Source organism: Poecilia formosa, unplaced genomic scaffold, assembly GCF_000485575.1.
Source record: "Poecilia formosa unplaced genomic scaffold, Poecilia_formosa-5.1.2 Scaffold15, whole genome shotgun sequence".
NCBI classification, from domain to species: domain Eukaryota; kingdom Metazoa; phylum Chordata; class Actinopteri; order Cyprinodontiformes; family Poeciliidae; genus Poecilia; species Poecilia formosa.
This window is the reverse complement of record NW_006799954.1, coordinates 3,664,453-3,691,412: the sequence shown is the minus strand read 5'-3', so window position 1 is coordinate 3,691,412 and position 26,960 is coordinate 3,664,453. Positions and strand designations below refer to the sequence as shown.

Sequence of the window (26,960 nt, the reverse complement as noted above, 5' to 3'; positions counted from 1 at the left end):
TTTGGTTAGTATGCTAAAGTCAATTAATGCACTTTACTTTTTCTAATGCATCTGCAGGACAGCCAGCTTTCTGGAGGTACAAAATGCAAGATCCTGAGCCTCAATGTGCAAATTTACCTACTAGACAAATGACTTAAAAAAAAAAAAAAAGATACAAAAATTGTTGCACTCACTTTATTTGACAATACATTGACTGACTTTCTTGTAATTTTCAGTTCTTTTACATACAAAGATGTACAGTATTTCCATGTGGCCACTGTGCAATAGTCTAAGAAATGCAGTTGTGGGTCAAACTATAAGCCCGGTCATACAGAGTTTGTAAAACTGAAAGTATTTTACAGCTTATGTACCCAGATCAATTGTACATGAACATGCAAGAATCTAACCATATGTACAGAGCTTTAGAGGAACAGAAGGGATCTGACAATTTCCTCCCACCCCCATTTTATTTTATTTTTTTAAGAGACCAGATTAAACAAACTGAATCAGAAGATTAGAAGCTGTGATCAGAGTCGGCTTTTCAAAAGCAGGATTTGATTTTTTTCATTAGACATCATGGCCTTCAACTTTGATAACGTTTTTGCTGATCTTTGCTGCAAATTGGTCCCTGGTGCCGTAATCTGAGAGGTCGTTCATTTGCAGCTCGTGTTTGATGCCTGAGAAGATATACATACACACAAATTAAATTTAATAAATTTCCTCAAATGAATGTGAAGCATTAAGTCACTCAAGAGTTGAAACATGGGATTTTTACAACACCGCTTAAATTAAGAAAGCAAAAACCTACCTGTCAAAACCTTCTTAAGAGAGTCTTTTGAGCTAGCGTACTGCATTTTGGACTTGATGGGTGCGGTTTCAGGAGCCCTGGAACAAAGAAATGGTCAGCCAGCTTGCCAATCCTGTTCAGTTCTCATAAACACAGTAGCCCCACATTTCCGACTACTTAAAAATGACAAATTTTGCCTGAAAGAAATATCTGCAAGTACCACATCACAAAGACCAGCTCCTCTTTCCTGCTCGACTCCTTGGTCTCAAAGTGGCAGTCGTACAGCAGGTAGCGACACTTGTCCTTGTCCAGCTGATTCAAGAAGAACTTGAAGATGTCGTTCTCCCCGCTCAAATCCTTTTCTCTGAAGACATTTTCCACTTTGATAAAACCCTCTTTGATTTCCAAGACCACAATTCTGATGCGCTCGTTTGCATCCGCGTCGCTCTTCACCACTTTCATGTCACTGATGATGTCCTTCACTTGGTCGTCGACTTGCACTCCAGATGCCTGAGAAAACAGAAATTCACATTTTAGGGTTGAAGCAGGTATTTCAAAAAAAAAAAAAAAAAGGGGAAAAAATGCTTTTCTAAAGGAGTGTGCCGAGATTAATGATCAGTTTTGTGCTCTGAAACTTTACTAATACATTAGAAACTGCCACAATCCAGACCCTTTTGTCAAATTTGGGCCTGGATTGGAGCTTCAGCAGCTCCTCTTTACTTGTACTCTGGTTCTGAGAAGAAAAGCAGAACAGAGAGATGAAGAAACAGGAAGCTCTTCACAACTTCAAAACTGAGTGCAAAAATGTCAGTCCAGTTGAGGCAATGAAGCTCACAAAAGCTTTATGAACTTCTGTCTTCTTTGAATTAAAGTGTTGCTTCCCAGCCAGTCTTGGGCCTTGGTTCAACTGCATTCCAGTCAGTCTGGAACAAGTTAGCACAAGAAACTCTGCCCTCAGCGACCCTCAACAAGTTTCAAACACGTACAGAGCTCCCTCCATTTTGGAGGCAAACCACACCTTGTACAAACCCTTTTCGCCACCTGGTTCATTTTCACCCCCTTAAATAGTTCACACCCGATAAGCTCCAGATTATAAACCCTCTTTAATTTTAAAATCACTTAAAAACTACATATATACAAACTCAAATGTTCCACATGTTCTAAAATAAGGAAGTGACTAAAACAACAAAAAATAAGACATAATGATTGCATTTCCTATGAGCCAAACAAATAAAACTGAACTCTTATTCAAGATCACATTTCATCTAAAATCCACCACAATCTCACAGGAAGTGTGCTCGCTCACTCACTCACCATTGTGCTTGTGATGTGTGAAGGAAAGAGGCAGCAGAGAAAAAATGGCAGCTGCAGTCAGACTGCTGAGCGGGTTATAAGAAGGAAGAGCAGCAGGTTGACTCATAGAGGAGGAGCTGCACTAAGGGAGCACACCTCCAACAGACCCACCCACTTCGGCGCAGGTGTGATACACTTACAGCTGCAACTTCGGCTTTTAATTATATCTCATGCAAAGCCCGAATCACAGTTTTTGCCATTGCTCGGATTGCATTACAAAGTCCCACACGTTTAAGTTCCCCCGTTATAATTTGATTCAGTGGTGCAAATCCATAAACTGACTTAGGTTTTCCAAGTAAAACTCCAGGTGTTGAAGGTTAGCAACTCATAGCCTTATATGGAAAGCAAACCTGTCCACGCTTTAACCCATCTGCTGCTGCTGAGACGCAGCTAGGCCTCCTTTTAAGGTAAAAGGTAGGACAAGTGGAGACATGACGATTAGGGAATTTAAGCTACCTGTTGAAACTGGGACAGCACATGCCGGTGATAAGTGGGATAAACAAGAACATGAATGGTTCAGTTCCAACAGACCATAAATGTCTGCAATTAACAGAGATCCCTTCCACTGTTGCAGCTAAAAAAAAAAAAAATCTCCATATACATTTGCTTTTTTGTGACAGAAAGGGAATCTTGGACTCCATCCCAATTTAAAGAACATTTGGCCAGTCACCGTAGATTTACACAGTTTCTGGATGTAGTTTCAGTTTCAGGACCTGACAGCTTTCATTGATAGCAATTTTCACTTACAGGCCACTTTATTAGGTACCCATTTTGCCTTCAGAGCTGTCTTCTGCGTCTGTGTCCCAGTGTCGGAAACATTCCTCAGATATTTTGGTGCATATTTACCTGATCGCATCGCACAGATGCTGCATATCTGTGACGTGATTCTCCCTTTTCAACTCATCCTAAAGGTGTGGTGTTTTACATCACACCTTTAGGAGTTTTGTACCTAAAGAATGTGATGCAATCTCCTCTTCCACCACATCCTAGCTGTAGGATGTGGTTAAATTATGGAACCGTTGTCCTACTGAAAGTAGCTGATGTTATGCAGTACAGCTATCTAATCCAAATAAGGTCATTTTATAAACTTTTACAACACAGGGATACAAAGTGGTGCCAATATGAGTAACCTGCAATGAGGCGCTTACTGATATGGAGTCCCATTCTGATATCATGTAGGTTTTACCATCAGTTTCTGCAGCTCTAGCTTATGAATACTACTATAATGTTCCATGAAATACCTCACCTCAAACATGTATTTATTTTTCTCATAAAATACCATCATATTCAATAACGTAGAATATGAGTTCTGACGAGGCTTGTTTATCAGATTAAAAATAACTTATGAGAATGACAACCTTTAAACAGGTGTTAAATATACTTTTTTATTAGACACACATTCACATTTCTGTACTATTTAAATTTATCTGTTGTAAATTGTCTTTTTTTATCAGCTGTAAACAGAAAGTTATTATAATTAACAGAAATAAAAACTTGAAAAAAATCAAACTGTTTGTAGTTAATCTGTGACGTGTTTCACTTTGGAAAATGATTTACTGAAATAGGTGAAAATTTCAATAATATTGTTATTGGCTAAGGTTAGCCTGGGTAAAAATACAATAATCAGTTTCCAAATAACAATTTCAAACATGCAATTGGTCATGTATGGAACCTTGGGACTAGAGTTGGGCATTTGTTGTGTTTTCATTTATCATGATGAATTTCTTATCATGATAAGAATTTTAATTTATTGTTGTCGCAATAAGTTTTAATTAATAATGTTTAAAATCCTCCAAAACTATCCGTATTGTCAGGAATTTTAGTTTTACAATTTTTTCCACTGCATGTTTAATGAGAGCATCAATACTTTTTGATATGTGATGAAATGGAGTTATCATGTGTAGTTTAGTGATACAAATTACACTTCTTTATGTGACCGGTGTTTTAAAGAAACATATTATAAATGGGAATATTTTTTCCCATTTGTAAAAACAAACAAACAAATAAGTTCTTTGTGACACAATGATTTCTGTACCATAAAATCATGGCTATAGAGTTACCTTATCGTTACTTTTATTGTTTTCACAATAATAACACAAAATATTGTCCTGCAACTTTTATATTTGTCTCTGTCAACACGCCTAAATCATAAAATCAGGTCATGAGTTGGACTCTGGAGGACTTGGATGCATTAGGAGGTGATTCAGATGGGAGATGACTAAACATCATAACATTAAAAATGTCCTAATGAATCAAAATTAATTCATCCCCCTGAATTACACCCTCTAGACAGGAGAGGACTGGTGGCCGGCCAGCAGCAACTGAAATGATTTCCACCACGGAAACAGCTCACAGGTTTTTTCAAGTTTAAAATCAATACTGAGAACAAAACATTCCTCTTCTGTTGTGCTTTGATCACCTGAGGAGGAGAGGTAAACTTCACAGGACGAATTTGAGAAGAGGGGAAAAATGTAAGCAGTCTTAGCAGTCTACTAATGGAGCAACATCGTCATTAGTGCACAATGAAAATCAGTTTTGTTTTTACACTTCTTTGTTTTATTCCAAGGTCTTTCTGAAAAAGACTATAAAAAGAGGTGCAAGTTATAACTAGCATGCTTCAGTTGTAATTTCCTTGACCAGCAACAGCCTTAATTAGAAGGAGCGCTGGAAGAAAAATGCTCCTTATCTTTGCAGGGTATACAGAGCTCATTTCTTTTTATTCAGACCAACAGCTTTGGTGGAGCTCCCGCCTCTTTCTGAGCAGAAACTAAATACAGATCCTCTGCCTCATCATCACAGCGGCGTTACTTCCCCTAAGGGTGGATTTATGGTTTTCAGAGTTGCAGTCCCGCCCCACATCCAGACAAAAAGCAATGGTTCTACTGCAAGCACTAGGTCCGAGCTTACCTGCCAACAATGTCATCATTAAAGTATGAAAGTAGCAAAACACAATTTATATATGTCGACCAGTGCATCATTTGTTTAGGAATGGAATGATAACAGAAAAGATTTTGTGTAAATGTGGTCAGTCTGGACTTAAATTGCAGACGGCAGCAACATTAGAAGCACCAAAAGGGTGCTTCTTTTGGTGCTTCTACGCAGGAAATGACTGCGTAGCAGGAAATGACTGCTGCATAGCTCTCTGTGGGCTGAAGCCTACATGCTGCTGCAAGCACTCTGGGAGCTTGGCCCCAGCACAGGCAGTGACATAAGAGCAACGGCTTCACAAATCTGTGAGAGCTTGGACATCTGCTGGCGTATCGCAGTACTGAACTCTGTTTTTGGTTGATATCTGTGAGAATTAAGCCAGGCGCCTTAATAAGTAAGGGCCAATAAATACAAAAGAAAAAACTGATTCAAATATAAACTCTAGAGTTTGAATCTGTAAATTCTAATTTTGTTTGGTTAAAGAGGAACAACCTAGTTCAAATCTCACAAACTTGTAGCGATTTAAGAGAGATGGTTCAAAAATCTGTTTTGTTTTTGGTAGACAATTTTCTAAATACCATTGCAATGTGAATGACTAGCACTGGTGTTGTAAAACTTACGTGCAAGAGAAATTCAACTCATCCATTTTTTGTGTTTTATTCTTGAAGAAAAGAGTCTTATTCACTGGTGCAAGGATGTTTCTCACCCATTCCAAACCTCAAAATAAAACAGGACTACCACACATTTAAGACTTGGCGAAGCTGCTGTAATGAAACGTACATTTAATTCAATTCAGTTCAACTCAATGACACCTTCTTTATCCTAGTGGAGAAATAAGCTGTTACCTTAGTTCTCATTACATCAGTTTCTTCAATGAGTAATTTAAATGTGGTTAATGCTGTATGAGGGATCTCCTGTAGCAGTCTGTGATGAAACGGTTCTGAGGAATCATCTGACTCCAGTCATTCTGCTGCTTCATTAGCAGAGGAGGCTTTGGGGTTTCCGTTAACTCCATTATCTTATGAGGTGTACTCTGCAAATCAGTTATGGCAGCTCCTTTTTGGTCAGCTCACTGACTTAGATAATCCTACCTCAATACATGGGAAAATAATTCAAAATACAAAAACTACCATTTTGATACAACAGCTATTTTAATAAATCTTAAGACAGGTGACAGTTGAAATATTGATTGCTGTTTATTAGTGATTTTCCCCCCCTGCTCAGCTGTTTTAAATCAGTTTCATCCTGTTATATTTACAATTCTTAAAGGCATGGTTAAATGGTTAAATGAAACCCTGCTGATATATCAAACCTGCCTGGCTCTTCAAAGAAGATTTTCCTGCTATTTGAGCGTTTGTCCCTGTTGTTATTAAAAGCAGCATTACTTCCTGTGTGGTCCCCAATGGTACATGCAACTGTAAACTGTTTGATAAAGAAAAAACAAAAAAACAAATCTTTTTTTTTCACATTATGTACCGATCTCAAAACTTCCATTCTTTCAGAGATATTGGAGAAAGCAGTTTTACCCAATTTAATGCTCTTTTGTGGAGGTTTTCCAATCTAAATGAGAACAAAATGAAAGGTGCTGTATTTTCAGCCCAAGCAAATCCATCTTCTTCCAAAGAATTACCTGATGTTTGCTGATTGTCCTTTTTTAATGTGTTGGCAAGCACTGGCAGTAATTGTTCCCTCAAAACTAATCCCTGGTGATTAACTTATAAGCAAACCTCTGTCTGCAGATAGCAAAAAACAAACAAAGGTTCAGAGTTGATGACTCTAAGCAATTTTGTTAATGCAGATCTACAAAACATCTTGATTCTTCTGTTTGCTTGCAGCTCTGTTGCAACATCGTCACATTCAGCCACTGTAGGTAAAAGCATTAGCAAGTTAGTCTTTCAGCTTTTCCTTCCAGGAGCCTTTTTATGGCTCTAACCTCCATGAAGTTTATCCTCCATCTTTGTCCAGCCCCTCAAAAGTGTCTGTAGGGATCATAACTTTTATGTTAGCTTCCAGGCAGCAAGTGAAAAAAAAATCCACAAAAGCGGAACAAAACTTACTGAAAAGTGTCTCCAAGCAAATCAGGCAGCCCACAAAGTTGTCAAAATTAATGCAAAATGTGTGTTGACTCCTAACTGAGGCAGTGGAAGATTCCAGCATAGGTTTCATTCAGTAAAGCTTTGAACTTGCTGCACAACGCGCGACAAAACAGATGGTTTCTGTGGTGATTGGTTGGGTAAAAAAAAAAAAAAAAGATTTCAGCCTCATCTTTCAGTGGAACTCACTGTCACCAGCTTGTGGTAGATTTCAGGTAGACTGGGCGTGGGCACAGAAACAAGATGGAGATGCTGTGATCAGTGACAGCTGATGTCAGCACACAAATATTTAAAAGAGATTTTGCCTTAGGTGTTTTTCCTGCACACAGTAAAGAAGTAGGAGGCTATTATGATGTCAGGTAAAACAGTATCTGTTGCAGTATTCACAGTTCGTCTGTGTCAGGGTGAATGGGTTTCTGTTTCTCAGGTTAGATCATGATATTTTGTAGGAATACAAAATATCTGGAGATTCTGGTTCAACAGTTGCAATCGGAGAGAAGGGGTGAGTCTCTTGTTGGATACTAAGCAAAGAAGGGACAGTAAGGTTATGCTTAGTGGTGAACATGCCTGCCAGCATCCCCATATTCACTGACGGGCCTCAGCTTTTGGACGAACTGGGCAATTTTACAGTAAAGTGAGTGGGAGACCCGCAATAAAGGCAGCATCCGGCGTGTCTTCTACGTTGCCCCTCCTCGGGTGTGAGACAAGCTGGATCAATCTGCGTGGGTTCTGGCGGCGGTAACAGAAGAGGAGGTGTAGATCAGGGGGCTCAGTGTGTGAATCTGGATGTTTCAGATCTCAATGGGACTGAGGAAGAGCCGGTTCTTTGTCTGGACCATTCCCGTATTCTGTTATCAGGGGTTCACACAAAACCACACACCCCTGTGGTTCACACAAAACCACACAAAACTGGTTTTGTGTGTTTTAGTACACACTAAAACCATGATAATAGTTTCTTAACTAAAAACACAAAGTTAAAAGCTGACAAATTATTTTATTTATATTGTATTACACAGAAAAACACCAGCCAATCAAAGTTCAGAGTTTAAATAATCTAAAAGCAAACCTTAGTTTCTAAGGGAGCTGAGCTAATGCACTACAGACATGGTCTTCATATTTACCACACTCACCAGAGGAAAATATAGATTTTTCTCATCCAACTCTTTACATGAAAGCCAGTAACTACATTCTGTTTTATGACATGTTAAACCACATTTATGTTATTTCATGAAAGCTCAGAGAAAAAGACAAAAAAATGAAAGGTGCCATATTTTTCAGCCCAGGCAGATCCCTCGTCTTCCAAAGAAATACATGATGTTTGCAGATTGCCCTTTTGTAATGTGTTGGCAAGCATTAGCAATAATTGTTCCCTCAAATTTAATCCCTAGTGATTAACTTATAAGGAAACCTCTTTCTGCAGTTAGTGAAGAACAAACAAAGGTTCAGAGTTGATGACTCTAAGCAATTTTGTTTATGCAGTTATTTAAGCCAAATAAGGTCCTACAAAACATCTTGATTCTTCCGTTTGCTTGCAGCTCTGTTACAACATCGTCGCATTCAGCCACTGTGGATAAAAGCATTAGCAGGTTAGTTTTTCAGCTTTTCCTTCCAACCAGCCATTTTCTTTTTATTGAACACACATCCTGGCTCTAACCTCCATGAAGTTCAGCTCAATGGTACCAGAACCATCTTTGTCCAGCACCTCAAAAGTGTCTGTAGAGATGTGAAGTAACAAAGATTATAACTTCTATGTTAGCTTCCAGGCACCAAGTGAAACAAAATCTCCATAAGGGGATCAAAACTCACTGAAAAGTGTCTCCAAGCGAATCAGGCAGCCCACAAAGTTGTCAAAGTCAATGGTGAGGTTCGTTTCACTGTAGCGAGCCACAATGATCTGATGGAGAGAGTTGTTCAGAGAGAAACCTGTAGAAACAGACCAATCACACAACTGTTTATCCTCTTACTTGAATCTCACAAGTGGAAATATAACTTAATAAACAGGTTTCTCACCCGCCTCCTCGACGGCCACCCGCATCTCGGAGGAGCTCATGCACCCACTCTGATCTACATCTCTTGATTTGAACAGATCCTGAGTGGAAAAACAAGAAATTACCGTCTGCTATCAGCAGCTAACTACTATTGCAGATATGTTATAGAGATAAAAATAAATAACAAACCAGAAATTTCTCAATCTTTGTCCACAGGATCTTAAACTCTACCAGGCCCAGCTTACCAGTTCCATCTTTCTTTTACATAATTGTTAAGGAATATTAGACCAAGATCACAAGATTAAAAACTTCTCAATGATTTCCCGCTCCTCAATTCTCAGTATTTTGTGGATTTGCTGGTATTTTTTGGGGGGGTCATTTTCTTGTTATAGAGACCAGTTCTGCTTATGCTTTCATTATTTTAAAGATGAATTCACATTTTTCTCAAGCGTCCTCTGATAAACTGTGATTTGTGAAAAATGATCATTTCAGAGATTTTGTTTAGAAAGGATACATCCAGCAGGTTAATCATATTGCGGCAAGTTGCAAGACTAAACCCACTGGATTTGATGTCTTCTCCTGAAAAAATGCATAAAGAAAATGTGAATTGTGCCTGAATCTAAAGATCGTTAATGTTACATCTGGGTGATTAAGGAAGCAGGAATCTCTTACTCCTCATCACCACTCTGTTGAGGATTCTTTGCAGCTCGTATGTAGAAATTTCCACATCCTGAGCGAAGAGACAAACACTATTATTTTAATTTCGAAAGCAGATATTTGGGAGTATGAGACTGTAAAAAAAAAAACTGTTTAGCATGCCGACCTCTCCTGCAAGCTGTCCAAAATGAGTCTTGAATCTGTCACTGATTTCATCTTCATCGATATCAATCTAAATATAACAAAGACAAGCTTTCATTTGGTGTCAAAATTAAATGAACATCACACCGCAACTGCATATTGAAAACAATACCTTCTCCACATGACTTTCTACTGGATCATCAATCACCCTGAAAGAAGCAAAACTTTAGATCAATATTGCAGAAACTAAATTATTTTATGTAGGACTATATATTTTGGTGGCACTGGTAGCATACTGGAAATCTGCTTGTTTCTCAGAGAACACCCGCACGTAGAAGTCCCCGTTTTTGTTGGGCTCAAAGGTGGAGGGAACAATGAGATACTCTCCAGGGGGGAGACGGAAGCGGTTGCACAGCTCCCTCAGGTTGATGAAGGTCTCGGAGCGTGCTGCTGCACGGTTGTGCAGGAAGAAATTTTTCTTCAGGTGCACCTGTGTCTTGCCAGAGTACTGCAAAAAGAACCAGATAGTGTACTTTTGTAAGAAAGCCCACATGATCCGCTGATATAAAGCAGCATTTTCTGGTGACACATTTTACTGGGAGGAACATGTTGACACACTCCTGTACCTATCAGAGTAACAGCGCTGGTTTGAAGTGGACCAGAATTTATGTCTATGTGAATGCTATGAATTTTAGTCTTTCAAACTGTTTTTGTCACAACAGGTCATTTGTACATGGGTCCTGGCTTGTTAGGTCTCCAGAAATCTTACTGTTACACAACATTTTTCTTGTATTTCTAATCATCATATGGAGTGTTTTTGACAGCTTTGTGCTGTTTTACTTTTTTCACAAATTTGTCTGATTTGGTCCTTCAATTAAGATATCTAAAAGAAAAAACATCCCTGAACACACTTTCATTTTGAAAATGATAATTGACATCCTTTAAGAAATAAAAGTATTTTAGAATTTGAAATATCCCAGTGCAGCCAGTAGACTCTCTGGGTGGTGTACCTCCTTGGGAAGCTATAAAAAAGGAAAGGAAATCCAAGGTTAGACTCTTATAAAATGCTACACATTCTCAAATAATGATTTCATTTTTTATTTTATCCCCTCACGTCATAAATTGCAAATCCAATAGTCTCCATGTCTTCTCCCATTTTCCTCCTATGGCGCTTGTTTTTCTGCATCAGGCCCACAATGACTGTGCATCTGTCCTCCTCACCATCATTGGGGTCATCGTCCACCTCGTTCAGCTTTATCACAAACTGAGGATTTGTCCAGAAGGTGTCTAAAAAGGGGAGCAAGTGTTAGTGGAACAACTGAAGGGCAGGTTTGACGTGGCCAACCCTGTGTTGTGGTATAAAACAAACACAGCATTTCCATACTGATTTGTTCTATTGGGAAAGATGAGCAAAATAATCTCAGAATAAATGTATATTTTATTCTTTACTTGTACTTAAAGAAAAAAATATATTGTAGTAGTATAACATTGCTCTAAAAAAATCCAACATTTAATTTAATTACATATTTAATTAAATGTAATCAGTGGTTAAAAAGCATACCAAGATACATTTATTTTAATAAAATAACTTATACCACAGCTGTTTGCAGCCCTAAAAGTTCCACTAAAATTATGGTGACTGGACAAAGCAGCAGAAACAAGCTGCTGCTGCTGCTGCTGCCATAATTTTATCAATTCCAAAACTTTTTTATGTTGCTGAAAATCCAGTTTTTACTGTATTTTGTCATTGTAAGCCTCTCATCTCTACATTCATCAACTGAGTTCAAGACTGCAGCAGTCGGAGTAATTAGCGCGCACACTGTTACAAGCAGTATCAGTAAATGTGCCGCTGTCAAACTGGGCCTACCTGGATAGTTCCTGCAGCCGCCAGCTGACACACCACTCCTCCAGGTCTCCTCAAACTCTGTCTCCGCCCATTTCTGGTATTCATCGTCTGTCAGAGAGTCAGGGGTAAGGTTGCAGATCTCAAGCCGGGAATACTCACGGAGGAAGTCGGAAAAGGACATCCTGTGGAAGCAAAGGTGGAAAAAACGCAAAAAAAAAAAAAAGTGAAAATGGTTTCCTCCATGAAAAGAAAAAAAAAATCAAATTTTTTTTAGAGTTACCAGAATTCTCCATCCTCAGATCGGTTGGTCAGTCGCTCCTGATCTTCACTGCTCACAGATCTCCATTCAGAAGAGCTGGAACAAAGAAACATAAAGAGTGAGACTTGTGCTAAGTGGTGGGGATGGCTCCACACCTACATAGCAACCACAAAACACATTGACACGGTTGTTGTTCAAGATTTTCCACCCTTTCCGAAGGGTGTGTTCGTCTATGTGTGTTATAACCTTCACACAAGCATGTGTCATATTTGGGCAGTTTGGGAGTAGAAGGAGAAAGGAAGTGATTTAGAAGAAGCAGTTTAAGAAATTTAACAAAAAAATTTGACAAATATGTTTTGAACTGGATTTGGAGTTAGGGTTGTTGTACATAGAGGCATCACATAGACATTATTCGTCTTCACCCTACATGTTCTTCCATTGGATTGTGGCATCATCTTGGAGAATACTATGTGTATTAAGGTTGTAGTCAATTCTAAATTTGCTGCATGCTTGTCTACTGCTCTAGTTATCCTTCAAAAGTGGCAAAGTTAGTGTACAGTCCTCTTTCTAATGTTAGATAGGGAAAACCTGAAGTGGAAAGCACTAGATGTGTTCTTTTGTTAAAATGTGATTCAGCGGTGATTAATTTGATTTCTTTGGTTCCATTTCACTAGCCACATCCAGGCCTGACAACTCCTCAACATGTAGAATAGAGACATTGCTTTAATGGAACCTGTCTGACAACACGAAGTAGGCTCAACTACAGATGGGAAACAATATTATTAGCTGCGTTTCCATTGGCCATAAAATTGTGCAAATTAGAATTATGTAAATAAGTTTGCTTTATACAAACATTCCAATTTTTTAAAAGTTACATTCTTTGATAAAAGTTTTTTTGTGCTATTCTACGGAGTGAGGAGAGAAAATCAAATGTAAACATTTATTCTCCTCATGCAAGATTCAGAGGATCAGTAAAGTTGTGAAGCTACATCATCCTTGCACCTCGGATGTTTGTGCGGACCAGAATACTCCGATTAGAAAACTTCTCAGAGAACATGCTGGCTCTTACTTGTCACTCCATGCACCCGTCCACTCCACTTGACCCCACGGGTTTCTGATCCTGATCAGCTGCACCATGTCTCCTTGATACTCAACCTAATGCAGATCAGAAAATCAAACAACTCTGCTTCCAGTAGGAGGACACGTTTTGACCAAATAACTCCTGGAGTCTCACCTGGTCGGCTCCTGTGACAGAGTAAGCATGCCCCTTCACCAGCTTGCGATGTGTGATCGCCTCAGAATCAGCTGCACTGGTGATCTGCAACAAAAAAAAGAGATAATGTGAAACAAATACCTCAAAGATAGCAACCACAGTAGTCATAGAAGAACTCAGACGAACATCAATGGAGCATCCCAAAAGAGAGCCTCTTTTCAAGGCCTTTTGGATTATTTTGAAGAGATGTGGATCTGGTCTCGCCAGTTCATGTCGCTCTGCGATGCCCCCCGTGAAGTCTTCAAAGCCCTCAATGGTGCTGCCTCCAGAGAGAGCCTCGTAGCATCCATTTATTCTAAAAGCAAAATAGCTTAGGTAAGGACCACACCTATGAAAAGCTCCAACAGTCAAATATTCATAGTCATCCATACTTAGCGTAGGCTTTCTCCAGCAAGGCGCTCCAAAACTCAGAGCCCTCCGCTGAGTGAACAAACAGGAGTTCCCCGTCTCTGGTGGGCAGGCGATCATCAACAACCACATCTATCCAGTCTCCAAACTGCCAGAACTGAGAGCAAGAAAAGATGATCCTACCAGTCAAATCTAACTTTTTTGTCTCTTAAACCCAATCAAGACTCTAACTGAGGCAGTGTTGTACCTGGAAGTGGAAAATTCCAGCATAGTTTTCAGTAAAGCTTTGGTCATGGGGCACAACGCGGGACAAAACCTGCTTGTTGAGAGTTAGGGAGGCTATAGCCGCCAGGAGCCAGCAGTCACCTGGGAAAGAAAATCACCAGTGAAGGCCTAATGCAGCACATGGAATAATTCACTGCAACATATTTCCAAAAAACGTAGAGATCATGTTGGTCATTTCCATCAAACAGATCTGTGCTGCTAGGCCTAATGTTCTTTTAATTTAGAGATGACTCGTACGCAAAATAGACGGAACAGAAAATACAGGTAGAAAACATATTACAGGATGAAGTGAAGACAGACAGTAGTGTGGAGGTGCACACTTAATTTGCTCAAATTACTAATAGGACACAAGACAAATACACAAACTATAACATAAGTTAATCAAATTAAATTAAGAAGAAAAACTGCACTGTTAAAAGCTAATCTACCATCCACATATTTTCAGATGGTTTCTGTGGTGATTGGTTCCACAAAAAAAAAAAAAAAATCTCAGCCTCATCTTTCAGTGTAACTCAGTAACACAGCTTGTGGAAGATTTCTGGTAGACTGGGCGAAGGCGCAGAAACAAGATGGAGATGCTGTGATCAGTGACAGCTGATGTCAGCACACAAATATTTAAAAGAGTTTTTGCTTCAGGTGTTTTTCCTGCACACAGAAAAGAAGCAGGAAGCTATCGAGCCATGATGCCGGCTTTAACAGTATCAGTATTCACAGAGTCTGTGTCAGGGTGAATGTGTTTCTGTTGAAAAGCTAGATAAGCATGCATACACATCTTAAGAGCTCAAGATAGAAAGATCTTGCATTTAAAATTTTGATAGTCTAATTTTCTTGTGAATAACTTTTGAATGTGATTAATTTCAAAGAGAATTGACATGTGTAGCTCAAGTTATTTTAAAAAATCAAATTGGTGTGTGTTTGTGCTTCTCACCAAGTGCTCCCTGACAAATATCAGTCCTTGTAGCATCTTCAGAGATGAATTTTGGGTTTCGGCACAAGTCCTGCAAAAAAAGGATCAATAAGACAAGTCAAACTGTGGTACATCCTTGTTTAACCTTCTTATCCAACCCTGTTAAGATGTTTTTAAAGTGACACTTCATTATGTTTGAAGTGGGCCTTAGTTAACTTAGTTAAGTTAAGGTAAATCCAGATAAGTTTGTCCCTGAGGTCTTCAGGTGACTACTACTCCAACAGGGACCAAAGCCATTTTCCACTGTCTCCAAACAGATCAAATTGCTTATGCAAACAATGTTTTGCTTAAGCAACCTTATGTAAATAAAACCTTCAATTTTATTTACATGAAAACTGAAGGTTGGAGGTAGTGTGCCACACAATTTCTTATGCTAGCCATAGCTTGGCTTCAAAACAGGATTTATAATAAGAGAAGATACCAAGAGAGTTAGCTAGTGTAGTTACTAAATTAGCAGCTAATAAACCCTTAGCTGCAGTATGAAACTTTTGCAAAAAAAATATATATATTTTTTTCATGTTTGTTACATCTGTAACCACATCATGACAATATAATATAAGACAGGTAATCTGTAAAAAGATTGAGCTCCCCCACCTCCTTCATGAACTACTATTGCCGCTACCAGTCAAAAAGAACCAATTAGAGTCAGGAGGAGAGAAACCATGTGCTGCCAATCGTGCTAATGGTAGAGAAACAACTTAGTGTTCAAAGAAAACCATTTATCCATTGTCATCAGTGTCCGTGCTAACTAGCCTTAGCATTTGTGGCAGGCTATGTTGTTGTGAATCAGTGTAGCTTAGCAGAGAGCAAGGGGAACGGTGTGAGTGCAAGAGTGATTGACAGCACTAAGACCCTCCTCCTGGCTCTGATTGGTTGTTTCCTACTGAGTGGTGTATTTCTGCCGGCAGAAGGCAGAAGAGCTTGATTTTTTTATTAGATTATCTCTTTTTTCTGCAGAAATACTGTCATGATATAATGATAATTTAAACAAAAAACATATATTTTTTTAATAAAAGTTACATACTGCAGCTTTAACAGATCCTCACTGAAGAAATGCAGAACTACTTTGGAACTGTAAACCCTTTAAATGTTGTGATAGTGATGCACATACGTATGACAGAATTTAAAATATTATAAAACAAGATTATAGAGAATAATCATTCCCTACCTGCAAAAATCCCTATTAAAAGCATGAAAGCCTTCTTTCATCCTCGATTTATGCTCGAACAATCTCTGACTACAGTAGCTTCCCATAAATCTCCATTTAACAACACTCACAGTGGGTCTCGTCCAGGTGACTCCCCGCACTTTGTAGGAGTTTGGTCCGAGCTCATTGAAGCCTAAGGATGAAGGCAGAGCTTCGAAGCAGTCATCCTCAAACAGCTGTCCTCTCTCCAGACAGCTCCTCCTCAGCTCCTCAAAGTCTTGGTTCAGGTATTTCAGTGCATGAGAGTTGGTTCCAATCCCCTTGGATTTCTCTCTGAAATGCTGAAGTTTGGCTGCGATGCCTGACATCTTGAAAGGGTTTTGAACAGTTTCCGTCTACCTGTGGCTGGCTGCCTCTCCCTCTTATGTGACTGTGTGTTCGGTTAAACAAGCTCCTTGTGATTTGTACAGATCAAATGTTTCCACACCCCTTATTGTTCATGCCAGACAGCCCTTTCTGGTTTGCATTTTTGTTGCCAGTTCAGTCACCATAATTCTCACATGAGTAGAGATAGAAAACAGGAAATACTGTTCAAAATCAGACATAAAGAGACACATTTCTTAGTATTTTTATTTTTCTTTATTTAGTGGAATCTATAGCGCAAAAAAATGTATTAGTTAAATTCACTTTCTTTTCAAATTCTTCTCTTTATTCTCTTCCTTGTTCTTGAATATGTCTTGTGCTTATCCTTAGAGCTAATTGATCGCCAGGCACATCCACTACAAAAGGAAATATATATATATATATATAAAAAAAGAAGCTCATAAATCTCTTAAATAGCAATCATGTTAATATATTTTATTATGTCCCCCACCTGTTGTATGTTCAGCTCAATCTTCCCTGAGTCTCCTTTCTCCAGGGCCTTAAACATTTCTGTGGGAGAGGCGGACAAACAGATGTATTACTAATGCAAACACCACTATGCTCTCCGTCGGCTCAATTGCAAAAACATTGCTGTGACATTTCTCTATTTGCTCTGGTGTCACTCACTGAAGAGCATTTCCAGCTTAATGAGGCAGCTCACAAAGCTGTCAAAATCGATGGCAAACTGAGCATCCGCATAGCGATTGACGATGGCCTGCAGCACAGCGCTGTTCACATTGAAACCTGCAAAAAGAAAGATGAGCTGTGTGTTCTCGTGTAGCTGATATGTGTCACGCTTAAAGATAAAGGGTGTTAGTCCTAAGCCTGCTGGTCAGGTGTTGTTATTGAAAGGTATCAGGCTCCAGCACAGTTTTATGCTGTGCCGTTTTAAACGTGCACCTTTTATTGTTGTGCCAAAGTTTGCATGCATGAAACAAAACTTGAGTGCTGGGCGGGAGCTGCCGAACTGGCATTTCCAGTTCTTGTATAACCGCTCTCGCATGTCTCTTGCAAACACACGCACACACACAAACACACACACAAACATCTGAGTCAGTAGTTTGCTATTTGTTCCTGCAGTGCTTCGTCAGACAGAACAAATACTCAGAAAAAGAAGCGCCACCATGCGTTTGGAAAGCTGTGCTAGAGAAGCAGGCTTGCTTCTCTAGCACAGCTAGTGAGAAGACAAAACCATGAAAATGAAAATAATCATTCAGCAGTTTATTTCAGCTGTTTTTTGTTTTTTTTTTTCATCTCAAGCTTTTGTGGTGAACATTTGTTAACATGTCTGTTACCTGCTTTAGCAGCGGCGGCTCTCATTTCCAGGGAGCTCATTGTACCCGAGTAGTCTGTGTCGTGGCTCTTGAAGATCTCCTACATCGACACATTAACGGCTTGATCACATGGCCAGGTTTTACAGCATGGCTGACATTTATTTGTAGGGCATTTAAAAACACGTCGGAAAGCCAAGAAATGCAAAAATCTTGATGGTGTGAAACATGCATTAATTACAATTTACATTCTGTGGTTTTCAGACCAAATAAACTGGTTATTTATTTATTTATTTATTTATTTATTTATTTATTTATTTATTTATTTATTTATTTAAATACCTTCATTTATGTTTAACTACCATATGGATGATGATGTTGTGTATGTAATGGCACCACCTTGAAGAAATATGCCATACATAAACAGGTAAAAGTGTAGATTATAGCTATTCACAAGCATTTCTTTTCACAGTGGTGGCTAACAGACTTAGCTCACAACAGTGAGCTTTTAAATGCTTGCGTAGCGTGCCTGTCTGTTAGGACTCCATTTTTCGTGCTGGATAAATCTCTATATACGTTTTCACTTCATTAACTCAAGTGGAAACTTTGCCATTACTGCCACTGATGTTGTGCACTGATCCCCATGTTCAGCGATTCAAACACAATTTTATCAACTTTTGGCAATGTTCTGATATCTTCATACTCACCCTTCTTCTTACACAATATTACATATTTCTCAGTTCCAAAGATATAAATTGATGTCAGTGTTTTGAGCAGCAAGCTTGAACGCTGGGAAAAGCTGTAAAAAATCAATATAAATGCCTTATGAGAGGAGAAGAACACGCCATACCAGGTATTTCTGAAGTTTGTTCCAGAGAACATGGAATTCCTTCAGCCCCAACTTGGCACTTTCATCTTTCTGACAATGTTAAGACTTTAAAGGTCTATCAATTCATGTTAACATCAGGAGTTTTACACTGTCACAGAATTACTGCTTTGAGTGCCATCTCTAATTGAGGATACATCCAGCAGACTGACTATGAGACGCGCCGTCTCGAGGCTGAATCCGTCTGTCTTGATGTCAGAGCCTGGAAAAGAAAGACACCAATGAGTTGCTCATTACAGTTCCCAAATCCCCAAAAGAAGCAATTAATTGTCACCGCTGTTACAGATGTGTATCAAACTTTAAAATGAATTAATCTTTTATCACAGCTGCATTACCACACGTTGACAAATGTTGAAAAACCAAATCTTAATCAGTACATTTATTCTATTTCTAGCCTCTGGCACAAAGCTGCATAAAAACAAATATTTATATTTCCAGGAAACATCTCCAAAGATCACTTTCAGAGAAGCGCAACAAAGAGTGGGACCTTGTGGTTGTAAAGTTTTCATGCCAACCATTAGATGCTTTCTCTGTGGCATTGTTTGGGGCCTAGCAGAAACATAAACGTGCAGCTTGAAAGGACTTTATCTCAGACAATGGTGTTTGTTCAGATGAGACAGAGTTTGTTGCAAGATTTTCCGCAACAAACTCTTCAAGCAACAACAGTGTGCAGTTATTCCACTGCAATGACAAAATGATTCACTTTAAGGTTTTTACACATTCTTAGCAGGGATTCTGTAACACGTGCGAGACACTTTATATCTAACTTCTCGGCATACTTACGGTGCGAGACAATGTTGTTCAGAATTCCAACTAACTCAAAGGCAGATACCTCCATGTCCTGTTCAACAACAAAAAGGCAAATTATGACCTTTTAGTTTTCCAAAAAGATTGAAAGGGAACATGTGTGCTTCTGGACCTACACTGCCAGAAACTTCCTTAAAGATTTTCTTGAAGTGAGGATCAATGTCACTTTCAGACACCTCCTCCTATAAAAGAGCAATGAAAACAAATGAAAACACCAGCATTTTGAAGGCTCAGCAAACGCTCTGTTGAAGATAAAAGAATCTACAAGTTTACCTCTTTGATTTTAGCATCTATCTTCTCCTCCAGTTGACTGAAATATAAATCTGGAATTATTTCTTTTATTGATGAACTGGAAAAACAGCAACACAGACAAAAGTATCACAGATACCTGGTATTGGCCTCTTTCTCTGAGAAGACCCTGAGAACAAATTTGCCGTTCTTATGAGGGTGAAAGGTCGAGGGAATGATGGCGTATTCTCCAGGGGGAAGTCTGAAGCGGTCGCACACTTCACGGGTGTTGATGAAGGTGCTGCTCATCGCCACGGCTCTCTGACGCAGCAACACGTCTGGGCTGAGGCGAACGTTGCTGCAGCCCTTGTACTTAGAAGGGAAGGTTTTGTTTTTCTTTAGTAGTTTCTTATATACAAGATTGAGACTGAAATGAAGGAGCGAGAGAGTTGAAAGACTAAGCGAACACAAACCTGATCTGGAACCTGCAAAACAAAATGACAAATGTTTTAGAAAAATTACTTTGATAAAGTTTAATATCTTTAAACTGGGTGTCAAATGACTTCGTGAGACCTTATAAATGGTGAAGCCGATGGTCTCCAGTTCGCCATTAAGCCTCCTCTTCTGCCGTCCATCCTTTTGCATCAACCCCACCAGGAAGGTGCATCTGTCCTCCCCATCCAGGGGGTCGTCATCCACATCCTCCAGACGCACGACAAACTGAGGGTTGGAGGGGAACGTGGCTGGAACAGACCGAGGAGGAGAAATGTCTTACAGAGGGAAGCGACACAGAGCTTTGAGCTCTGAAAAGCAGGAATCTTTCCAGGTTTCTGTCCAACCTGCATGGTTTCTGCAGCCGCCAGCGGTGGATCCCACCCTCCACATCCCTTCGAACTGGTAGTTGTTCCAGTGGCCAAACTCATCGCTTTCCAGCGTATCCGGGGTCAAGTTGCAGATCTCCAGCTTGGAGAACTGCTTGATGAAGTCCGAGTAGGACATCCTGAAATCAAGAGCAACGTTGTTCTACAGCGTGTCGCAAAGATATTCACTCCCCTTAAGCCTGACATTTTATCAATATAAAAAAAAAAAAAAAAAAAAAAAAATACTTAATGTATTTTATCGTCAAACTTATTTTCTTTTTGGGCCACATCAAGATCAATAATGTTTCTAAAGGGCCAGATGTGGCAGAAAGTATTGATTAAACTACCCATTAACACACTATTACATTATCAATAAACAGCTGCATCTGCATTCGATGAGAAACTCAGAAAATTAAATATTAAGCATTGTTTCGCTTTAATGAAATTTGGCAGAATGCAGACAAAACTGCTGTGACTTAACTGATAAACTATTTAAGCACAAAACTGTTACCTTGAAGGTTTCATTTGTAGAGTCTAGAAGCCCATATAGAAACATATGTGCGATATCATCCACCACATGACATCCCACGAAAATGCAGTTCATAAACATACAAAATGTTGACTTAAATCCCTACATACCAGAACTCTCCATCTTCCGCCACGTGGTTCAACTTTGATTTGTCAGCCTCACTGACGTACTTCCACTCATTGGATCTATTTTACAAAAATAACACCATTAATAAGCAGTGAATGTTTTGCTTATTTTATTTAAAGAAAAGTTTAAAAGCAAAATGGCGTGAAAAAGGGTCTGCCCCCCTTCCTTATTTTATATTTTGCATGTTTGCCACACTTAAGTGTTTCAGAACATCCGATTTAAGTATTAGTCAAAGGCAACACAAATAAACACAAAACACAGTTTTCAAAATAACGATTTTATTATTAATGCAGACAAAATGGTCCGGTGCGAAAGAAGTGTTGATTGGCTTTTTTTTCTTCCTTAATAATAAAAAGGTAATTTTAAACCTGCATTTTATCTTAGCTTGTGCTGTCCTTAACTAAAACTTCAATTGGTTTGATGCTCTGAAACCCTGAAGTGTGATAAACATACAAAAAAAATATAGGAAATCAGAAAGTGGGCAAACACTTTTTCATACCAGACTAACATGAAAAAAGAACCAGTTCTCTGTATTCCTTCTTCCTTTATATGTGTCCACATTAAAGAAAAACACACTGCTGGTTATCAATTTGCTGAACTGTCAGAATTTACCCGTCACTCCAAGGGCCTGTCCATTCCACTTCTCCCCATGGGTTTCTGACGCGGACCAGTTGAACATCCCTGCCTTGGTAGCTGACCTGGAAGAACAGGAGTGTACAGAGTATATAATTGGGCATTACACAAAACAAGAAGCTAAAATAACTACCTCTTCTGCACCAGTAACAGAGTATGCATGTCCTTTGACAAGCTTCAGAGTGGTTACTGCCTCTGTCTCATAGGCACTGGTAATCTAAAAAAAAAAAAAGCATCAGAGATAAACATTTTAATCAGGTGCTTTCATGACTGTGTGTTTTGTCTCTGTTCAAACTGCAGTGCAGTTAAATATGAAAATGAGACTTGCATCAATCGAGCAGCCCAGCAGTGAACCCAGACTCAGGGCTTTCCGAATGATTTGGAAGAGCTCCGGTGGAGCTTTGCTTAAGGTGTAAATCTCAGCAATCCCTCCTGTGAAATCCTCAAAGCCCTCGATGGTGTTTCCTCCAGACAGAGCTTCGTAGCAACCGTTCACCCTGCCAGACACAAGGGGGAGAAACAAATTTAGCTCCTCAGTTTACACTCCACTAAAATAAACAAACGTACAAGGCGGAGTGATTTGTACTTGGCATAAGCTTTCTCCAGGAGAGCGCTCCAGAACTCTGAGCCCTCTGCTGAGTGAACAAAGAGAAGCTTCCCGTCTCTGGTGGGTAAACGATCATCTATCACGACATCCACCCACTCACCATACTGCCAAAACTGAAAGAAACGATAAGTGTTAAAAACACACACAAAAATATAAATCTGGTGTCATTACAAAAAAATAAATAAAAAATAAAAAATCCTGGAATCCTTCAAATATTCCAATATCAACCTTTTTTATAAGGGGGGCGGAACAGACTCTCAACTGTCTGTTCAGAAAATTCAGAATTTTCTGAATTATTATTATTATTATTATTTTAAATTACGTATCAAAAATACCCAAAGAAAGAAGCCTGTTGGGTAAATGTTAATATTAAGTTTCCTGACCTGAAAGTGAAATATCCCAGCGTAATCCTCAGTGAAGCTCTGACCAGTGGGAACCACCCGTCCAAGGATCCGCTGGTCCAGAGTTAGAGAAGCAATGGCAGCCAGAAGCCAGCAATCCCCTGAAACATAACAGCAAATAATTGTGAATTAAAATACACAGAGAGATTGAAATAGACACTAATGATCTGCTGTGCAGTTTATTTACATTTTGAAAACACGAAAAATGATAATATTTCAATCTTGTGTGTTTTGTGTTATTTCCTTCAACACACACTCCTTTCATTCAGGGGCCACTACTTTTGTTTCAAACTATAACATTGTTTTCAGATTAAAGTAAATATGCAACTGCTGTAAAACTAATATGCACTAATATACATACGGATGAACTAAAATTTGAGTCATGACTTTACCAATGCTAATTTTATCTTGGATGAACAATGAAATATGCACCAAAAATTGAGTTTAGTGATGCATCATGAGCAACATTCAGCTCAAAAAAAAGGTAAAAGTTATAATGAAAAAAAAATTCTATATGACTTTAAATGATACTTTTAATAAACCTTAACCCTCACAAATGACAAAACTGCAGCAGCTTTGTGAACATCTGGCTGAATCGACTCAAGCTTACCAGGGACAGACTCCCTGGTAAGCGACTGTGGCTCTGTGGGTAGAGTAGTCGTCTTGTGATCGGAAGGCTGTAGGTTTGATTCCAGCTTCCTCCTGCCACATGTCAATGTACCCCTGGGCAAGGCACTTAATCCCAAATTGCCTACTGATCTGTGCATTAAATAAATGTGTGAAGGCGACTCTAGTGGTCAAAATGACTGGGAAAGTGCTATATAAGTTTATTTACCATTTTTGAAGTAAACTAAATGATTTGAGTAAGACTGACTTAAATATGTTATCTTAAACATACTTAATAAATTTGTTTAAAAAAATTAACAAATTGAGTTGGATGATTATAATATATTGAATTGGTTAAACTTAATAAATTCAGTTGGATAAACTTAATTGAATTGATTGTTACCTATACAAGCAATTCAATTAAGTTGGTTCAACTATTTTCTTTTTAGAGTGTGTATGGGTGATTTAGTAGGATCAGCTTTACTATCATCACCTCTACTAATTAAGCTAAACTTGTTCATTTCTGATATTAATGTAACTCAGAACTAATTATAAAAAGTAAAACCCAACTAAATTTTTCATTCACTGATAAAGATCTGTTTGGATCTATCAGGGTGTTTTCAGAGTTAAGAAATGATGAAAAATTTAAATATGTTGCCTTTTTTTTAACAAAAAAAAAAATCTGCAAAAAGAGTATTCCCAAAATCCCTTGATGGGGGGATGAAAGAAAGAAGAAGTGTTTAAGCAATTCATATATGAACAGATATAAAACTGTAGAAAATATCTATATTTCTATATATAAGCTTAAATCTGTGCTGAGAGAAATGAAAAATGTACAATCAGGTAAAAATGATAATTTTTAGACTGACCTGATCTTCACCAAATAAAAACTTAGAATCAGTCTTAGCAAGTACATCAGTATAGGATGTGTGCACGTAGGAGACACATTTTAACATTTATTTGTTATCAAATTATGAAAGCACATCTAACTTCACATGACTGTAAATAACATTTACAGCACTGAGCTTTAGGATATGAGACTAAATGTACAATTATCAGAAGTGCTGAAATGTCACAGGTAGGTCTGACCTTTTAGTGTATAACATAAAGGTTTCTGCAGCCTTCAGGGTTAAAGGGTTAAAGCGAAAAGAAAAGTCATTGTGTGTTACCACACGCTGTAAATGGATCAGCACTGGTTTGTCAAATGCAAATTTAATGGCAGCAGTTGGGGGAGGGATTATTACGCATTAAAAATGGAAGCATAAAACTCACCTAATGCTCCCTGACAAATATCCGTCCTTGTGGCTCCATCGTCAATGAACTTTGGGTTTGAACATAGCTCCTACAGGACAGATGGAACATTTGTGAAAAAATGAATATAAAAAGTGTAATAGACTTATTATTTTAAGTTGCTTCTTACCATTGGCCTCTTCCAAACAATGTCCCTTGTCTTGGATGAGTATGGCCCCAGCTCATTGTAGCCGAGTGACTTGCTCTCGGCACCAAAGCTGTCATCCTCAAACAGGCGTCCCCTGCTCAGACACTGCTGCCGCAGGGCCTCATAGTCCTGACCGCAAAACTTCACTGGGTTCTGGTTGGTGCCGATGCCCTCCGCCCTCTGCTGCTGGTGGGCCAGTCGATCTGCAGTGGAGGTCATCTTCACCCTATCTGAGCGCTCACTTGCAGGATTTCCTTATTTAACAACAGGGCTTGTTTGCCTTGTGAGATGCTCTTTTATGAAGGAACGCTTCCCAGAAGTGCTTTTCTCCGGGACTCCTTTATAGCGACCTATAGGGATGGAAAGATGGAGTCCGATAACAAACAGGGAGGAGCCGCTTGTGGACAGGTGAGATAGGTGGTGCAGACAGCAGCAGGCGTAAGCAAATCCACAATGAGCTCACTGTGACCACAACTGAAACAAAACAAGGACACACCTTAAAGTAACAACACCACTACCACCTCTTGTCATTTCATTTTCAGGACTAAATGTATATATTAGACGCTGGAAATGTTTGTCAAAACATCTCTCTGCTTTGAAAATTTTAATACACTTTAACAATTAATATGAATCATATATAAAAGTACATTTACCGAGACTAGTTGGTGGTAGAAACAGATTGCATGCTGTAAATACGGGTGGGAGTTGAGGAAGAGATCCCTCAACATACTGAAGCAACAGTTTAAATATGTCAAATTTAAGATATTGTGTTTCATAACCTGAGGCACTCACTGACACACCCAGTCAGGAGTTGTAGTGTTACATCCTCATTTTGTGCTTACATCCTCCAATCGAAATATAGGGCACCAAAGCTCTAAACAAATGTTATTGTAACTCAGTTTAATCAGGAATTAAACTGATCCTTTTGTACAATGTCAGATTTGTGTTCTGTTCTATAAAATACAATAAAGTTTGTGGCCTTCAGATGACAAAATATGGAAATTATTTTGTAAAGTAGTGCATATATGGTATTATGATTAAAAATTCTTAATAATTATTCACAAATGTCCATAGACATCAACAAAGATGACCATATATCCTAGAAAAATGTTTGATTACTGAGTAAAATGTTCAAAACACAGTTTGTGAGTTCATGTTTTATCTGCCTTTATTTGTTTCCATCACATTTGCATAAAATCTATGCAAATGATTTTTTGCAAAATCATTTGCTCATTCCTCAGAGACAGAACAAGCAGCTGCTTCTCAATTCACTCTAAAAATGGCTGACTGGAAACCTTCATAAAAGAAAAGGAGTATATATTGTGTGCAAACTCTTATTTATGAAGTTTGAATTTCAGTATCTCAGTTTTAGAAACAAATGTGAAACTGGAAGAGGACAGAGTGGAATATATTTCAGATTTCACTCTGAAATTTCACTCTGAAATCTGACAAAGCAATGATTAAAGCATCGTCACTTGACAACGCAGGTGCTTCTCTGTCACAGTGAAGAAAGAGATGATCCAGACAGAAAGTTTTCGACTTATCCGTCTCTGTATACACTCTGAGCCTCACCTATGGACTCACTGGGGGAAATAAATGTCCCTTATGGCCTGGGAGAACCTCGGGATCCAAATTAACCAGAGAGTATCTTGGTTAGGAATGACTGCTAGCCTGATGATAACAGTTTTAGATATAAATTATTTATCAGTGTTTTGAAAAAAGCTGGCACCCTGTCTGGGGGTGTACACCACTCCCTCCCTGCTCTCTGTTGGGACAGCTGCCAAACCCACCATGATTCCAGACAGATAAGGTAGAAAAGAGGGCAATCTGTCTGGTATCAATATCAAGCAAATACGTGGTTAAATGACTAATAGTTCACAAAGACAGACAACAAATCAGTTAATAGGAAAACAATTCTTTGTGGAAGGAGAAATCTCAAAATGGATTCACCTGATGAAACTAATCACATTCCACGTAGATCAAAGTTAAACTTTGGTCTCCCTTCAAAATCCTTCTATCGGTATAAAACTCAAAGGCATCATTTAGCCTCTGTGTGACCTGTTTTGCTTAGAGCAAATAAGTCTGGGGAGATGT

General features: G+C 38.8%; 3 protein-coding genes across 4 annotated transcripts; all 3 read right to left on the bottom strand.

Annotated features, from left to right (window-relative positions):
- Positions 1-160: 160 nt before the first annotated feature.
- cfl1l (cofilin 1 (non-muscle), like) lies at positions 161-2,189 on the bottom strand. Its single transcript, XM_007546284.1, has 4 exons — positions 2,081-2,189; positions 987-1,276; positions 788-864; positions 161-656 (listed from the first exon to the last, which is right to left on the bottom strand). Exons 1-4 carry the CDS (start codon positions 2,081-2,083, stop codon positions 547-549), a joined length of 480 nt encoding a protein of 159 aa, XP_007546346.1. The 5' UTR covers positions 2,084-2,189; the 3' UTR covers positions 161-546.
- A 3,501-nt stretch (positions 2,190-5,690) lies between these two features.
- LOC103134146 (calpain-2 catalytic subunit-like) lies at positions 5,691-16,493 on the bottom strand. 2 transcript variants are annotated; one of them, XM_007546282.2, is made up of 21 exons: positions 16,183-16,493; positions 14,866-14,935; positions 13,900-14,018; positions 13,676-13,809; positions 13,431-13,599; positions 13,266-13,349; positions 13,101-13,186; positions 12,053-12,127; positions 11,794-11,954; positions 11,041-11,213; positions 10,937-10,948; positions 10,223-10,434; positions 10,099-10,135; positions 9,952-10,017; positions 9,801-9,858; positions 9,643-9,707; positions 9,318-9,386; positions 9,151-9,229; positions 8,947-9,063; positions 8,795-8,853; positions 5,691-6,911 (listed from the first exon to the last, which is right to left on the bottom strand). In XM_007546282.2, exons 1-21 carry the CDS (start codon positions 16,417-16,419, stop codon positions 6,837-6,839), a joined length of 2,157 nt encoding a protein of 718 aa, XP_007546344.1. In that variant the 5' UTR covers positions 16,420-16,493; the 3' UTR covers positions 5,691-6,836. The 2 variants fall into 2 exon arrangements, with proteins under 2 accessions (XP_007546344.1, XP_007546345.1); XM_007546283.2 differs by lacking the exon at positions 5,691-6,911 and adding an exon at positions 8,604-8,704.
- A 170-nt stretch (positions 16,494-16,663) lies between these two features.
- LOC103134145 (calpain-2 catalytic subunit-like) lies at positions 16,664-25,233 on the bottom strand. The gene is made up of 21 exons (XM_007546280.2): positions 24,849-25,233; positions 24,701-24,770; positions 22,805-22,923; positions 22,401-22,534; positions 22,143-22,311; positions 21,948-22,031; positions 21,794-21,879; positions 21,166-21,240; positions 20,506-20,666; positions 20,240-20,409; positions 20,140-20,151; positions 19,827-20,038; positions 19,712-19,748; positions 19,555-19,620; positions 19,415-19,472; positions 18,769-18,833; positions 18,596-18,664; positions 17,770-17,848; positions 17,102-17,218; positions 16,926-16,984; positions 16,664-16,830 (listed from the first exon to the last, which is right to left on the bottom strand). The coding sequence occupies exons 1-21, from the start codon at positions 25,083-25,085 to the stop codon at positions 16,807-16,809; spliced, it is 2,103 nt and encodes a 700-aa protein (XP_007546342.1). The 5' UTR covers positions 25,086-25,233; the 3' UTR covers positions 16,664-16,806.
- Positions 25,234-26,960: the final 1,727 nt, after the last annotated feature.